Source organism: Punica granatum, unplaced genomic scaffold, assembly GCF_007655135.1.
Source record: "Punica granatum isolate Tunisia-2019 unplaced genomic scaffold, ASM765513v2 Contig00036, whole genome shotgun sequence".
Lineage (NCBI taxonomy): Eukaryota > Viridiplantae > Streptophyta > Magnoliopsida > Myrtales > Lythraceae > Punica > Punica granatum.
Window position 1 is genome coordinate 1 of NW_022204053.1, and position 18,162 is coordinate 18,162.

General features: G+C 35.6%; 2 protein-coding genes across 3 annotated transcripts; both read left to right on the plus strand.

Annotated features, from left to right (window-relative positions):
- Positions 1–9,272: 9,272 nt before the first annotated feature.
- On the plus strand, positions 9,273–11,658 carry LOC116189875 (sirohydrochlorin ferrochelatase, chloroplastic-like; the record flags this gene model as incomplete). Of its 2 annotated transcripts, none has more annotated exon segments than XM_031519613.1 (7): positions 9,273–9,369; positions 9,760–9,845; positions 9,925–10,142; positions 10,221–10,282; positions 10,555–10,665; positions 10,753–10,845; positions 11,237–11,658. In XM_031519613.1, coding segments are annotated over 6 exon segments (645 nt in total). In that variant the 3' UTR covers positions 11,339–11,658.
- Positions 11,659–14,300: 2,642 nt separating this feature from the next.
- Positions 14,301–17,934, plus strand: LOC116189877 (GDSL esterase/lipase At5g45910-like). The gene is made up of 5 exons (XM_031519615.1): positions 14,301–15,446; positions 16,361–16,582; positions 16,681–16,832; positions 16,929–17,205; positions 17,647–17,934. The coding sequence occupies exons 1-5, from the start codon at positions 15,131–15,133 to the stop codon at positions 17,853–17,855; spliced, it is 1,176 nt and encodes a 391-aa protein (XP_031375475.1). The 5' UTR covers positions 14,301–15,130; the 3' UTR covers positions 17,856–17,934.
- Positions 17,935–18,162: the final 228 nt, after the last annotated feature.

Consider the following 18,162-nt stretch of genomic DNA (forward strand, 5'->3'; position numbering starts at 1 on the left):
AAAGAAGCGTTGATAAAGTTGAGTAATTGGTCTTATATAATTTGATAAAACAATTAACATAGCTTATTTATCATTTAAAAAATCAACTTTCATCACATTTCTTTTTTCTTCCACATCTATATGTTCATTAAATTAAGACAGTCTCGAAATTAAAGTGCTTTATCTATTTTGAAATAAGCGATGTTATATTAATTTGTTAATGTTTTATTTTTCAATACTACTAAATCCTTTCCCACATTCGATCATATGAAAATATTATTAACTGAAAACAATGTTGAAGATTCGCGGTATTACGAGAGCTCTTTCCTAGTTTAATTTCATTCCGCGTGCAGCTCGCAAAATCATGCCACATGTTCATACTTCACCCTGACCTAACACCATTAATTATTGGTTGTTTTCTTGTTATTTAATTAAATAAGATAATTATCCTAACTTCTAAGAATTGGTACTATATATTATTCCAGATTCCTTATAAAAAAAAAGAATCCATTAATTTATTAATATAGATAATTGGATTTAAAATAATTAAAATATTAATTTACTTGGCAATACGAGTTGGCCAACATTTAGAGTTGAGATTATCGTTCCGTATTTTTAAATTCCAAGGACTCCATGTTGGACAAAATCATATTACTTCCACTGAGTTTCTCTTGTTTAAATAAACACTAATAAAGAAAGCTTCTAATACTTAATTACGGTTTTAATTTTGGGATTGAGTAGGAACATGTGCACGATTTTATAAGCCAACCTATGGAGTGTGTGATTCCACAAGTAGTGTATGTTACAAAAATCCTTTAATTAAATGCGGAAAAATTAGCTAGGAGTTTTTGTAATTATGTAAGTTATGAAAAGAATGAATAGGAGGGAAAGAAAGAGTGACGAGGAAGAACATTTGGTATAAGAGTTTCGGTACAATAACAAGTCAGAAATGCCGTAGGTGGGGGTTGAGAACATCAATTTAGTGATAAATTGAACTTTTATCATTTTATTGGATTAAACAAAACTAAGAACTTACTAATCTTTCTTGCTTAATCACCGAATTGGGCAGATAATTTATTAATTTGTACCTCAATTTCAATGTAATCACAAATCAGTCCCCATTTTCCTCAAATACCGAAAGGAAAAGGTGGGGAATGTTCCATGGGGGTAGAGGGTAGCTAGGGGATCAACGGTGGTGCATCGCCATTTTGACAAGGTCGGCAGCAACCTCACTTTGGCGGTGGTTGTTGTTTTGGGCACGTAATACTAAAACCACACTTAGTTTATTTTATTCATCTAAGATATAATGCGTGTGTACATACGACAATATGATGGATGCATTTGGAATTGCTTCCAAAGGAAACTTCTGTCTCATTTGAAGTCATGTTATTCATTAAATTAAGGTCTAATAGGCAATTTCCTCTATGAGATTCGGATGTAAAGTCAATCCAGTTTCAGACTTTTTTTTCACATCAATTGATCCATTTATTTGAAACGTTACATCAATTTAGTCCTTGATACATCAATTAAGTCCCCAAATTTTAATGGTTACATCTGTATGGTCTTGATCACATCATGAAGGTCCCTCAAATTACAGTATTACATCATTATGATCATACTGCTACATCAATTTGGTCCTCTACACCATCAATCTTCAAATTATTTACATCTAATAGCGTCACTAACTCCGTTAAAACATGAAAAATGCTACATCAAACAGATCTAGTGTTGCATCAGATTGGTCCTTCTGCCTAATTTTGGCCTTCTTTTATTGGTAAATTCTTTAGCGCACCTTCTGCAGTGGCACTTTAGTACGATTTGGACGTTACATCAATTTGGTCCTTGTCATTGGTTCACAATATGAGTTAAGCAAACCTAATTTGCAGCTTTGCGAACTAACATGGAATGTCAAACTTTGCAAAATAACAAGGAATTACAAAGATAACTACATTAATAATGACTTGCACATTGTTCATACAAAAGAGAATACAAGTTATTTTGCCAAAGTACAAAATGACTGGATCTCTAACAAAATAACATGTAACCATAGTGCTAGGTTATATGTACAACATCCAAACATACTAACATGTATCGATTCCCATGGATTGACCAAATCCAAATGTAACATAAAACCATGACATTCATCCTAATATAACTAAACAAACTTCATTCCATTGATCATCTACACACAATGTAGAGAGAGCATATTCTTAGAGTTCCACTTCATTGAGGAAGAGTAGGAGGAGGTCCCCTTGGATGAAAGAAAGTTATAAATCTTGTAGCAGTTCCAGAACTGGTAGCTTTCATGGTCCCTGTTGTCATGGGAGTATAAGAAAGTGGCCTGACTGGGGGAGGCCTCATTGCAGGGGTCTGAAAAACTGGTGGCATTGTTGAGAAAAGAGTCCAGGGACAAAACTGTTCATATGAGGAACCTATACATGGAGCAAAGATTGAAAGAAAATCAATTAGAATCAACACTACTCCACATATCATGTATTTGACATGAGATCCTTTGACCTGTATCTCGAGGTTAGCGAGAATGCAGTAAGCGCTGCCCTCATAACATTCCAAAGCAAGGACCAGTAGCCAGTTTACTTCGTCACCCTACAGTGAGGAACTGCATGACCATAGAGAAGCTGGCTTTCGCGCTAGTCACGGTTACAAGGAAGCTCGGGCTATATTTTCAAGCTCATCCTATTGTGGTGCTCTCTAACCAGCCCCTCAAATAGATCCTCCACAAGTCAGACACTTCTGGGGACTGACCAAGTAGTTTGTCGAGCTCACTAAGTTCGGTTTGGAGCACGAGAAGAGAAGGCAGTGAAAGGGAAGGTACTAGCCGACTTTGTCACGAAGATGACTAGTGGCACTGAGTTAGTTGTTTGACCAGATGGTCGAATCTGAAAGGGGATCCTCATCACTGACGAGTCCTCGACTAGCATGGGCGCAGGCGTGGTTGTGCCTTGAATTCACTTGAAGGAAAGTTGCTCAAGTACTCCTTGGTGCTAATTTTTCCTGTCACAAACAACGAGGCAGAATATGAAGCCCTCATAATTGGACTCATGATAGCCAAGAAGGTCGGAGTTGAGAAAATTCTGGCTAAGTGTTACTCGCAACAGCTAGTCAACTAGGTCAAAGGCAAGTATGAAGCCCTATAAGACAAAATGAAGGTTGATGCTACTAAGACGTGAGAGCTCTTGGCTGGGTTGAAAGGGGCGTATATTGAGCTAGTTCTTTGCGATGACAATATACTTGCAGATGCTCTCTATTAGCGAGCAGCGGCAGTCCCGCCCAGCAACTGAAGTTCACTTCATTGAGCATCCTAGGTAATCCTAGAAATATATTCCTATTGAAATCCTGCAAGTCAATAATTCCGACAATTGGATGACCTCAATCGTCCATTTAATCGAAACGGGTGCTCCCCCAAGTGACCCAAAAGAGGCAAAAAGGTGACATTTGTTGTTGTACGATATTCCCACTCTGGCAGCTGAAGTAGCGAAAGATCACCTGGTGTTTCCTAAAAGGTAATTGCACCTCTTGGCCTGCGTGAGCTACTCGTGGTACTGAACTCTCTCTCTATTATGATTTGCCATGTTATAAATTCTAATTGCATTCAACTTTGGGATTTTGTCAGTTGGGATTCTCTATCTCTATATAGTACAACACGAACAACCATTTATTTGGTGAAGAAAATGTATTGGTTTTCTTTCATTTGCAAGTCTATTTCCGGTCCTAGAAAAATTGTTAACTTTGTAGGAGAACGATTATGTGCAAGCCTTAGAATAAATGTAAAAGATTGCTGGTGAAACATTCCTTTTCAGGTATGGGAGGGAGAAAGGGAGAATAAATGCATCACTGCTCATTCTAGAAAAGGAGCTGAAGAAAGGAATTTGTTGCATAGATATTGTTCTACTGATATTGTTGAATGGCGATAACATAGTTTTCTCTTGGCTGCAGGATGTTGTCAATGATAGGATCCAGCACTGTCTAAGGCATGCTGCTGGTGATGCAAATCAATGTGCTGCTTGTGCAAGAACATGCAAATGCATTCTCTACTAATTCATCAAACAAGCTAAACGCATACAACAATATAAAGAAATATTCCTCAGGCTTCCACATAGAATTCATGTTTGGCAACATCATTATCGAGCTTCAAAGTGCTGATTGATCCCAACTGAGAGCATCTTCCTCATTCGGTAAATACTAAGATTTGTGAACATTTTGATCTGGTGATTGCTTTACCCGCAACTATTTCTAGATGTTCCAATCCAACTGGCATTAACAGTATTCTGCATGTATATTATGTTCTTCTTGTCGTCAATTTATGAACAGTCGTTTTACTATTTATCCCTCAGTTGTTCATGATTTTACTTGTATCTTTTTCCTGATGATCTTAGCATTGGGTTAGATTACAATTTCACTAGGTAGAAGTTCTAATCAATTCTTTGTTGCTCTGGAATAAAAACAAAATCACGCTGAATGTAAATGTTACTAATTTATGATATGCATATCAGATTCTTCTAAATTGGCACAACACTGTCTTGGATTGAAGTACATGAAAATAACATCATAAGTCGTTGGTTGTGTAATCAATCAAAGTTTAATTAAAAGGATTCCATCAGTTGTTTCTGTTTTAATCCATTACAAGGTCGGGAGGTTGATATAATTAAATATATTCCAATTTGGTAGGAATATTCCAACATGGTATTGACTTTTGAAATTAGTTGTACTATGTGTATATAAATATATTTTAAAAGTTAAATAGAAAATCTTGCCATGACCATTTTTGATAGAAGATATGTTAGCGTTTGGTACGTGGAAATCTATGTGGACTCTCAAGAAAGCTGATTTAAATTTCTCGAGCCCACATTATTTCCATATTTGGTTTGGACATGACGATCTACATTCTCACTCTCACATTCTCACTTGAGTGGTAATGTAGATTACCATGAAAGGGTTATATTTTTTTTGGAAAATGTTGATATCTTTGTTAAATCAAAATTATACTTACATTGTTCAACACCATCCCAAACACTATGCAAATGTATTAAACACTTCAAACATCAAATCCCAACAAACTAGGCAACAAAATTATCATTGGCATGCATGCCCAATTTACTAGCAAAAGTAGAACTGGTTAACTTGTGACTAACTCTAGGCAAAGCTCGAACTCTATCAACAACGATATATGTAATTCTCTTAACCAAAGCAGAAATATATGCAACTCCTTTGAAAAATCTTGAGTTCCTCTTTTACCATATTCAATATACATAATAGTCACAGAAGCTTCAAGATAATGGCGTCTAATTTCCTTCCTTTGATAAAGAACCCATGAAGATTCTGATTGCCAACGGACTTCCAATCTCTCGATCCCCATTCTACTCAACACACTTCTCCAAACACTTCATGTAACAAAATTTACATTCTTCCACTTGATTAACTTGCCATTGAAGGAGTTTAGCCTTTGTTGTTAACTTATCCAGCCACAACATCCAATAAATGAAAATTACTCGAGGTACAACTCTTATAAACCATAAAGCTTAGCTCCAAGCAACTTTATCCCCTCGTGGTTTCAGCAAGTTCCAAGCACTCTTTGGGGGAGAACTTAACTGAATTTGAACGTCTCCACAACAATTTATCTTCCTCTGCATAAGAGATTTGTGCTGCAAGATCTTGTATAACATGAACTTGCGAGTCTCCATTGCGAGACCAATCCCCACTTCATATTCTTCAAATGGCTTTCACTTTTGCATTCTTTTAAATGGAAGGAAAGCAAATGTATCCCTAGCTGCAATATTCAATCAAGGGGCATACTGGTAACCATGAGTAGAGCCAAAATGAGGTCGTAACTCCGTCCCCATTTTTGCATTCAAACCAAGGTTGGGTAAGTGGCCTTAGTTGGAGGAGTTTCCTCCAACTCCATGAGCAATCTCCAAGATTTTCAATGACAAAAAACATAGATTCTTTATTAGAAAAGCGTGCACCCAAGCCAGCCATAACGTAAGTGGATAGTTATTATTAAGAAGTCTACCGTGGTAACTTCTATTTTATGGTTTTCATTGACTGAAATATATGCAATACTAGATTTTTTTGCTCGTGCGTTGCATGGCACTTTTACGACAAATATATGTTTATTTACATAATTCAAACTTAATTGTTTTAGTTAAATTTAAAAAGTTTCATAAAAAGATATTCCTTTTTTCTATAGCATATAATACTAATTATATCCAAATATCTTTAGGATGATCTATTACAAATATGTTCAAGAAGTAAAAGAAAAATAGTGGTATAACTTTTTCAAAAGTATTATTCTTCTAATATGATAAAAAATTAGTAACTATAACTTTTTACATTGCACTTACTTTCTCGTTATCTTTTGTTGTCGTGGGTAATCTCTTCAAATCTTCATCTCTTTGTTGTTCTCTATAACATTCTCTTAATTGAGATTTCTGATGAGTTATAAAAAAAATTGAGGATAATTTTTTATATTTAAAAAAAATCAAATTTCACTATATGTTGTGCTATTCTTAGTAAAATCTCATACATTAAATTTTGTGAATTTGATTAATTTTAGCATATGAATCAATTATTTCCATTTAAGATTTACTTAATTGAACTTTATAAGATTTGCAATAGTTATAAAACCTTATGCAATAAAATTCAAATTCATATACTTGAAAATTTTCTTTATTTTCTTAAGATTACAAATATTTATTTACTATTGAAATAACAACATTGATTCAAATTAATTCATTCTTTATTTTATATTTACCACTTTTATTTATAATAATATGTCTTATTAATCAATTTTTATTTAACATATTATTCTATGAATTACAATATATTTAATATTACGCCCTATTTATTATACAACATTGGCAGTAAAATTTACATTTAATTGGCATTGGCATTGGCATTGATGGTAAAAATACTATTATGAGGCTCTTTAATGCAAACAATCAGCAGACTTTATCTTTTATAGCCGATTTATTAGTGTTGGGAGATGAAAATTAATATATTTATTATCATATTTAACAATTTAAATTATTGATCGTAATTCATTTATCTCTCTATATAGATTATATCTCTCTACTGGGACATATTGACCATAAGGCATATGTCTAATCCATCAATTGTAGTCAAGTTTATATATCTATATATAAAGTTAGTTGAAATTTGTATAATTTTAGCTAGAATGACTCAATTATTTTCATAAAAGATCAAAGTACACATTTATTGCATAATGTATGAGTGCTTTACCCCTTAGTTGGCCAGTCCGGCTCGATTGGATTAATCGGGACCCAAGTGGACTTATAGATACTAGGGTTCACATTAAAAAGTACATAATTATTTAATAAAATCTCATACAATTATTTATGTTTTGAGTATAATTTTTAAAAAATTATTTTTCTATTTTTTGAGTATATATATGTATTAAATAATTATGTCACTCTTTATTTGCATTTATTTCATATAAACATATCATTAATATAGTACTTATTTTCTTTGAAATAGTATTTTTTTATCCTGAATATTATTTATACATTTAGCTTATGACCTTATAATTTTATAAAAATGACCTTTCTAACCCCATTTTATGTGTAGGATACAACTTTATATATAAATAAATATAGATGCACGATTTGAAAATAAAACCAAATGGTTGTAATAGTCATAGAGATAATTACATATACATATATATATATATATATGTTATAGCTAGACAGTAGTTATAGAGAGATTAATCAGAAGTCCAAAAAAATTATTAAGAGTTGAGAACCTGCAATTTTCATGTAAGCTCTCTGTCAAAAAATTGGAATTAACATTACTAAAAGTTTCGTATCAAGGCCAGCATAGGGTGAGGCCGTAAAGCCGTAGCCTTAGGCCTCCAGAATTTTAGGCCCCACAATTAGTTAGGAATATTCCATTGAAAATATATAAAATTACTATACTTGCTTATAATGGATTAGAGCTCCTAACCATTCATAGAGTATATAAAATTAATATACTTATGATCGATTAAGGTCCCTAACTATTCCTAATAAGTACCATTTTTCTTTATTTATAATAATTAACCAAGTATGACTAATCAATTTTTTTAAAAAAATTCCTTATCTGTTTCATGTACACAAAATTCATAGTTTTTCTCCCGATCAATACTTTCCAATTTGTTGATCACTTTCCTGCTATTTCTAGTTATTCTCCTGATTAACTGGCTATTAGAGTTAATTGAATCAAATTTTCTCATTCTCTTAATGATATATGAATTTGTCCATCCACTAAAATGTTCAATCAAAGTAATTTTTTTTTATTTTAGTCATCTTTTTTTTCTTACCTCTTCTACCGAATTACTTAGTTTTCCTCTTTTCTTTCCCTATGTACATTTTTACCTATATCTTTTTCTCTTTTTTTTAGTTGATGCATGGAGGAGGAGAAGAAGAATATTTTATCTTTTTGTTATGAATGATTAACGTAATAAAATAAGAACGAAAATAATTTATTAGAATATATTGATTATAAGAACCTAATTATGATCTTGCATCTCAGAAATGGGAAAAAAATCTAAGATAAAATAATATATTATTTTTATTGAATATAAATTATAGGCTTCATACTGAACTTTTGCCTTAGGTCACAAGATCTCTTGGACCAAGGGATGGCAAAATGGCCCGACTCGACAGGTACCCGACCTGGCTCAACCCGTTTGGGTCAGGTTTTACTCGCCCTGTTCTCAAACGGGGCATGCTTGGGCATCAGAAATGATTCCTGTCCTCGGGCTAGGTCATAGGGCTGTTCATGGTGCAGTTCGGTTAAAAAACCGAGCCGAACAAATCCAAACCATAGACGTGGAGCGGTTTGAAGAACCGAATCATTTGAAGGCTTTGAAACTCAACCAAAAAGAGCCGGTTCTTACACTTCGTTTAACCGGTTAACCGAAATTATTCTTCCATTCACTTTCAACCCAGCCCAAATACTAGCCCACTGGCCCAAATCCAGCCCTACTTCCCTTCATCCTCCTCCTCCCTTTCTCTGTCTCCCTCTGCAACAACAGCGGCCAGCGCTAGCAGGCCCAGAGCTGAGGTGACTCGACATTCAGCAAGGGGTCGGACTTCGGATGAGTTATAAGCAGCAGCTAAGGGACGCGATGGTGGAGACCAAGACCCGAACGTCGAGCAACAGCTGGAAACGAAACCCTAGCAGCTCGCCCATGTCGTGAAGAGTCCTCATCCGCGTGCTCGGTCTGTTGTTCTGCTTGACTCGAGTCGTCTGCTGGGTGCTGGCTACTCTCCTCTCGTGCGTGCTCGAGTCCTGACCCCTGTCATTCTCTGTCTGTGCGTGCTATCTGCTGCTGCTCGAGTCCTCGTACCACATTTGCAGCTTGTCTCTGGTCTTGTATGGTCTTTTGGCTTGAATATCTTCATTTTAAGTCCCACTTGGATCTGTGCCACTTTTGAAATGTGAAATTTAGGCCTAGAACTTTGTGGTATTAGCTCATAATCTGTGTAAATATGCTGGACGTATGGGTGTGTTCGGCTTCTGGAATGTAAATGAGTTGCGTCCGGTGCTGTCTTCTGTGGTCTGAAATGGAGGGGGGTTTGATGTACAATGATGCATATTGTCATGAAGTTATCATTTCAGCAAAAATATTGTAATGGAGGAGGCTTTGATGATCAGTTTAACGCATGATTTTGGAACCAAAACTATGAGCACACATACAGGAATTAATTAAAAATCTTACTCGCCTCACCTTCTGACACGTGATCAGTTTCTCCCCCATTTCAGCAGATCGTCGGAGGAGGATTGAGAGCAATGGCGTTGACCGTGCCCGCTGGTTCACTGCCCATATCTTCTCCAATCACTGCGAAGAGGTAATCTTTCCCCTACCGGTTCTTGAATTTCGTTGTCTTCTGTCGGTCAGTTGTTGATCCATTTCCTCTCACTGCTTAGGTCTTCCTCCGGGGAAGTCCTTGAACTGAAACAACAAGGTCGCAGCTTGTTGAATTTCCTGAGAAGGCCTGCAAGGACCGGACATATATCGGTGGCTTCATGCTCAATGTCGGAAAATGGAGGACATGGACGGAATTCCCCTGTAATGATCGGTGAAAAGGATGGCCTTATCATTGTTGACCACGGGTCGCGCCGCCAAGAATCCAATCTCATGCTCAGTGAGTGAGAAGAAAAATTCTTTCGTGGATGTGAGGAGATTCTGAACGGCATCTGACTGTAAATATATGCGTTGTCAGATGATTTTGTGGCGATGTTCAAGGATAAAACAGGGTACCCGATCGTGGAGCCTGCCCATATGGTAATAATGCTTTGATTTGCCTGTGCATGTCAAGTGTTCGTTGTTTGCTTCAGAGACCCACAAGTGAGCAATAGGCTCTTGGATAGGGCTTGAATCTATCTGCCACACTTTCAGTGAAGAGTTACTGGTGGTTGCAAAGCAGAAACCATATAGGTTTTGAGGAACATGTAATGTAATACAATTATCTATCTTGTCGCCTTTTGAGTTACTTCCATAGTGAATGAGACACTTGGTCATTACCCGGTTTGGCCTAAATCTTGTGTTTGACTCAGGAGTTGGCAGAGCCCTCTATACAAGATGCATTCTGTTCGTGTGTTCAGAAAGGCGCCCTCCGTGTGATTGTAAGCCCTTTTTTTCTTTTCCCAGGAAGACACTGGCACAAGGTAGTTTGGACGATTCCCCATGTCAACTTCGGCATTCATCTTTTGGTATGGCATCTAATAGCTTGACTTTGACACTTCTTGTTGTAGGATATTCCTGCTCTGACAGCTGAAGCAGCAAAGGAGCACCCGGGTGTCTTGTATATGGTAACTGCACCTCTTGGCCTGCACGAGCTACTCGTGGTACTGAACTCTTGTCGCTATCTCGTGATTTGCCATGTTATAAATTCTAATAGCATTCTACCTTGGGATTTTGTCAGTTGTGATTTTCTATCTCTAGATTGTGAAACACGGACAACCATTTTATTTGGCGATGGAAAGATTTTGGTTTTCTTTCATTTGCGAGTCTCTTTACAGTCCTAGAAAAATTGTCGTCTGTGTAGGAGAATGAATATGTGCAAGCCTTAGAATGCACATAGAAGATCGCTAGTGAAACATTCTTTTCCGGGTTTGGGAGGGAAATAAGGGATAATAAATGCATCCAGAAAAGGAGTTGAAGGAAGGAATTCGTTGCATAAATATTGCTCTGCTGATGATGTTGGATGGTGATAGCATAGTTTTGTCTTGGTTGCAGGACGTCGTCAATGACAGGATCAAGCACTGTCTAAGGCATGCTGCCGGTGATGCAGATGAATGTGCTGCTTGTGCAGGAACAGGCAAATGCAGGCTCTACTGATTCATCTAACAAGCTAAACGCAGACAACAATATGCAGAAATATTCCCCGAGCTTCCACATAGAATATATGCCTGGCAGCATCATCATCGAGCTTCAGACCGTTGATTGATCCCATCTTCCTCATCCGGTAATACTAAGATTTGTGATCATGTTGATCCCTGCGATTGCTTTATTAACAAACAGTTCTAGATGTTCCAATTCAGCTAGCATTAACAGTATTCTGCGTGTATATTATACCTTGTCATTGATTTATGAACATTCGTTTTACTTTACTATTTCTTCCTCAATTGTTCATGAACTCTACTTGTTTCTTGGTCTTAGCTTTGGGGTCGGTTACAATTTGACCAGGTAGAAGTTCCAATCAATTCTGTCATTCTGGAGAAATGAATGAAGTCGTGTTCAATGTAATGTTACTGTCTATGATATGCACAGCGGATTCTTCTAAATCAGCACAACACTGTCCTGGATTGAAGTACAAGGAACACATAGGAAATGAAAAAGATAACATCGCAAGTCGTCGGTTGTCGGTTGTCGGTTGTCGGTTGTGTATTCAATCAAAGGTGGTAAAAACGATAGCTACTTACATCTGCTCGGATTTCTATCAGCTAATTCTGTTTGAATCATCACAGGGTCGACAGGTTGATATAATTAAACATTCCAATTTCGTTGGAATATTCCAACTTGATATCGACTTTTGAAATTAGTAATGCATATATATATATATATATGGAAATTTAAATAGAAAATTTTGCCATGACCCAAAGTTCAATTCGATAGAATAATGCAAAACGAATTGATCATTTTAAAAGTCATTTTAGAAGATAATCAGAAAACTATCATAGAATCATATCTATTCTGCAATGGCCTTATTAAATCTAAAATTTAGAATGATGTGAAGTATAATAAAACAAATTAAATTAAATATTCTTAGATAAAATTTTATCATGAGACATAATATATAGATTTATTGAGTACTCATTAGAATAAAAGAATAAGTTAAATTTTTGTAGTATTATTGATATATAAAAAAGACAAGAAATAGATGAAAAAGGATAAAGAACACTGAGATAATACAATTTATGTTAAATTTTTGAAAACAGAAAGTTTGTTATTATCAATATGATAAAGTAAAAGACATGTGCTATCCCTTTAAGTAATTGATATTTTAATTAAGCCATAATCAATTTAATACAATTATCATTTGAGATAATGAAATAACTAATTAAAAAATTGCACCAGTAATCCCAAGGATTAGCACAAGTGGTTAGGATGCGTGTACGCATTAAGAGTGGCTCAAAATGTCATAGGTTCGAATCTTCCCTTGCGCGCATAGCCCTTGGTGAGGCCACTCATATATGTGCTTGCATATAGATTTAACTGGATTCATAAGCTTGTGGGGGTGTTCATGGGTCCGAAGAGAATAAACTCCTCGTTATATATATATATAAAAGCACCTACAAAGATTATATGATGTTAATAAAAAAGTTAGTTTTAAACGCTTAGGTTGTGTTTGTTTGGACTTAATTTTAAGTATTGAGAATTAAATGCTTAATTTTTAAGTACTTAATGAATTAAGTGCTTAATGGAATAAGTCAATTTTGTTTGATTGTAAATTGATGAATTATTTTTAGCTCATTTTAATATTATCTGTCATTAATGCCTCAATAATTTTGGTTATCTGTACTTTGAGAGATTAATCTACTTACTACGAAGTCCCAAAAAAATATTAACATCTGAGAATTCCTGATTTTTACGGAAGCTATCTTTGTCAAAAAAATCGGAATTAACACCATGAAAAGTTTCGTATAAATTAATTTGTATAGAATAAAAGAGATGAACGAGGAGAATAATAAAACATAAGATAACGAAAGTGCAATGAACGAGGAGAATAACTAAATATAAGATAACGAAAGTGCAGCGAAAATATATATGTTTATAAGATAAACTGATCCAAGTCCAACTGCCAAATATTCCGATTCCCATACTACCCCAATCCCCATTCCCGATCACAATAATAAATAAGTTTTCTTTTTTTTTTCCTACATAAATAAGTTATTATCTTTATTTTCAGGACAACATCAAATAACCCAAAGAGTTTTTTTTAATCAAAAAATTATGAATCCACTTTTAGGAATCATAAAATCCTCCCAATGATTGTCCTATTATATCATGGAAATTCATTAAAATGTAACAATCAAATAACTCTAGATGGTGTTACAAAATATATATTTCGGAGTTTGGTATCGCATGTGGACATGTGTCCAGCTACACAATTTGAATTAACTACATCATAGCTAGATGGAAAGAAAATTTCCCTTTCTTTTATCTATGTGCATTTTTCTATTTGAAAATTCAATGAAGCCCGACAATCAGTTCGAGAAAATTTTCCTGTTTTAGTCATAATATAATAACAGCCTCTGCAATAATATTGGCAGCGGAGAGGAAGACAAACTGATCAATTAAGTATTCTTTTTTTTAACATAAATTAATAAGTTATTTTATTTCTTTCTATTACAAAAGAGATACACAATTCTAGTAAAAGGGTAGAGAAGAAAAATGAAAGAGACGGAAAATGAAAATGGTAAAAATCGAATTGATACTCTCTTGATAGAGATTTCGAATGAAAACATGGATGAATCCCTATATTATGCTACTTTTTATAGAAGTATTTCTTTGGGAGTGCACTTCAACCAAAACTGTTGGCCTTGCTAAGATAATGCAACGCAAGACGGTATGATTTATGGTGATGAAGTCAAGTGCCGATACTAAACTACTTAGCTGGATATTTCCTGGAATAAGTTCTTCGTTTTAAACATGCCACTACTAAACTACGTATCGGTAAATGAATTGTAGACATATTAATTAGAAAGAGAATGTGTTTTGTTTCATTTTACGTAAGCTAAAGAGAAAAAATTATGATCAAATATGTTTCTCAAACATCTGATCGATGACTGCAGGAACCTTAAGCTGGAGGTTCGAGGGCATCATTCCAAAGCACGTCCATAGAGAAGCCAACTGTTTTGTGGACAATCTTGCTCATCTTAGAGGGGAGCAACAGGATAACCTGTCTACTTTTTTTTTTTTTTTGGCCTGATCCGGAGTGTTTGAGTTTCGTCCGACTAATTCCCAGGACGTATGAATCCCTAGCTATGTGTGGATCGGTTAATCACGGCCAAAATCACTCTGGTGACTCTAAGGAATTTCGAACTTGAGATTGAGTGAATACATAAGATTCTCTTTAACTACTAGGTCAAATCACTTGAAATTAACATTATAACTTTGCTATTTTATCCTTGATTCCTTCTAGTATTAGAGACCTTTTCTTTCTGAGGATGTAGTGGGGATATCTTTTCCCAAACTTGTTAATGATACTGATTAATTTATATTATGCACCATTTTCGACCCAAGAAAATAAAAAATAACAAGCTTATAGACCTGGCGACTAGATAAATAACCTTTTATTTTTTTTCTTTTTTTAATTACAATTATAAGAATGTTTATGGATTTAATACAATAAAATAAAAATTTGAATAACTCATAAAGGATACAAATAATATCACCTCAAAAAACAAAGTTGAAATCTCTTTATCATCAAAAGAGAGTGTGAGTCATTGTCCTATGCCTTTTTCTCATTATTGTTTGATTTTCTTTTCCTATCCTTTTCGCATTTTACAATTTTTTTTATCATCACATGCCAGGAAGACCCTTCGAATAAATTAATGATGCACGAGGGCACACTTTACACTTTTTAATTCGAGGGTCAACTAACGAACCGAGGAATGCTCCCCATAAATGATATATATACTAGTTCGATGTTTAGCTCTAACTCACCATTCTCGAACAATAAACATGAAGATGAAATTTCAAGTGTTTGTGTTCCTTCTGTTTCCTTTCGTCACTGCATCCGATGTGTCGGTCTCATCAAGAAGGCCCTATGCGAAATATGAGTCGATCTTCAACTTTGGCGACTCACTGAGTGATACTGGGAACTACCTTGCAGTCGGTGCACCAGGATTTCCCCAGATTGCGCACCTCCCTTATGGAGAGACCTTCTTCGGAAATGCGACTGGCCGCGCTTCAGACGGACATCTCATTGTTGATTTTATCGGTAAATTTTCTCTTCCTTCTTATATACCTATGTATATCCTTGCCAAGATTAGGGACAGCATGCAAAGGTGTCCTTGATCAACTGGCAATATAGGATGAGTTTGCAAGTGCCAGTGTCCTCTTTCGATAATCTTATCTTCAAGCTCGAAACCTGAAGAATGTGAGAATGTCGAGAGTTGTTCTGATCATACAGAAAAAATCTGAAAATATAAGATGATTGTCATAGTTCAATTAGTTCAAGATTTTGAATTGGATATAGTCTCAATCATTTATAGGACTAGTGAACTATTCCATGGAAGAAGCTATCCACTTATCGCAAGGCTCCTAATCTAAAATTAACTGATCAAATATAATTATATATGTAAGGAAATGCAAACTGAAAGTACTGTTCAGTTCGATTTGGAGTTATTTTTCGAACCGAACTGGATCACATCCACCCTTAGCCCAAATGAACCTAATATGTGGGAACAAGCCCTTAAGAAATTTCTATAGATGGGGACATTCCCAGGATGAATTTCGATTTTTTCCATCGCCAGCACAGAGGCTTCGATCTCTTGCATCCATAAGCAGGTTTCTTGACAGAAAGATGAATTCCTGATGTCTTTTCTTCTGAACATTTTTTTAACTAATAATTTACACCTTAACAAATTTGAACGGATTTTGTATCAAAATCTCAAATTCATCCCAGATCCCATGGCATTTTAACCCTCAACATCGTAGCCTATCCCGGACCCAAATGGCAAACGCGTTAATTATTTATTAGCGTGTGGGTCGGGAAAAAGACCTTCACACCAAATTCTTTTGGTACTTTTATAGCTTACACGTTTATTTGCAAAATTATTTTCGATTTGATGAGATGATTTCTATTATGGTTAAGAATATTTATTTATTTATTTATCATGAGAACACATACAGCGGAGGCATTCGGATTACCTTCTCTTCCACCTTATCTAAAGCAAACCGGAGGGCCATACAAGAAAACGGGAATGAATTTTGCCGTTTTTGGGGCCACTGCACTTGATGCAGAATTCTATTATGCAAAGAATCAAGGCCCTTTCTTGTTTACAAATGATTCATTGAGCGTTCAAGTCGGCTGGTTCAAGAAGTGGAAGTCCTCGATCTGTACTTCTAAGCAAGGTGTGTGTGGCTTCTCTGGACCCTTCTCCCATAACAAATATAAGAACTACATCTTTATGGATTGTTTCGCCGAATTTATTGTTTGCTTGTTGACACAGAGCGTCACAAGTACTTTAAGAAGTCTCTGTTCCTCGTGGGGGAGATTGGTGGAAACGATTACCACATACCCCTCTTATATATCGGTGCTCCCATTGAACAAGTTCGACCCCTTGTGCCACTGATCATCGAAGCTATTATCAACGCCACCACAGTATGTTACTGACTCAACTCAAAGCTCCACTTGAACAAAGATATACTGCTGAAATGAATTGATTTCGTTTCATCTTACTTTTCCCTGAAATGGAAGGCCATAATCGAAGAAGGAGCAGCAAACGTGGTGGTTCCGGGGAATTTGCCAATAGGTTGTCTACCAGCTTACTTGACCAGATTTCAGAGTTCTAATCGATCGGACTATAACCCAATAACCGGGTGTCTGGATGCATTCAACGAGTTTTCTAAGTATCACAACAGACTGCTCATTCAAGCACTGAAGACGTTGAGAAAGAAATATCCGCGGGCAAGGATCATGTACGCAGACTACTACGGTGCCTCAATTGGGTTCTACTATAGCCCAAAACTCTATGGTAAAGTTTTTCCTCTTGATAATAGTTTAGATCTTTGATAATTAAAAGCGCAGTAGATTAATTTTGGGTACAGCAGCTCTAAATTGGTACCAGAAGCAGAAATAATTGATAGAATTACACATTAAAAACAAATAATTGATGGAATTACCATAAAGACTAAATTATCTAATAAATATTTAAAGAAAAATACGCAATGCGGATAGGACAATATTGAAGTTATATCAACCATCTTCCAGGAAGAGATATAGCTATGTTAAAAGGACAATTATTGCAGTTGCAAATATTATCTGGCTTGGCCGATGTCATAAACATCGCTAGAAATACGACAGCTCTACAAGAATGTATCACTATGGTACTTCAACAAAATATGGACATGAATATATATATATATATATATATATATGTACGGCACTCTCGAAGTAACTTCATCATGTATTGTAGGATTCTCCGGGGGCAGCATTACAGCGTGTTGCGGAGGTGGTGGACCGTACAATTTCAATATCTCTAGCTTATGCGGTCAGCCTGGCTCGACTGTGTGCGACGATCCATCGACCTTTGTGAATTGGGATGGTAATCATTGGACGGAGGCTGCGTACCGACATATGGCTAAGGGATTGATTTATGGTCCCTTCACTTCTCCACCTCTCTAGAGTTGTACTTCTGTTTTTTGTGCATCACCAATTAAATTATTGCCCTTTTTTTTGTAATAACTGTAAGCGAGGCACGTAAACCTAGCACAAAGAAAAAAATTATTAAGAATATTTTCGATATTATAACTGTAATATACATTAATTACTCGATCTATTAGGAAGTCGTAGATTTAGCCTTAGAATATTATCGAATTTCCTTTTTGCATCACATTGTACAACCTATTTACTTGGCTCACTACCGTAATACAATTTGAGTTGAGTTTGTCTACTCCAAATCTTTCATGGTATCAGATCGATATCACTCCTC

Bases quoted from the DNA above. Each gene is read 5' to 3' on its own strand.
- LOC116189877 (XM_031519615.1), top strand. From the start codon at position 15,131: ATGATATATATACTAGTTCGATGTTTAGCTCTAACTCACCATTCTCGA. The intron at 16,583-16,680 runs GTGTGTGTGGCT...TTGTTGACACAG, and splicing joins GATCTGTACTTCTAAGCAAG to AGCGTCACAAGTACTTTAAG. The intron at 17,206-17,646 runs GTAAAGTTTTTC...CATGTATTGTAG, and splicing joins CTATAGCCCAAAACTCTATG to GATTCTCCGGGGGCAGCATT.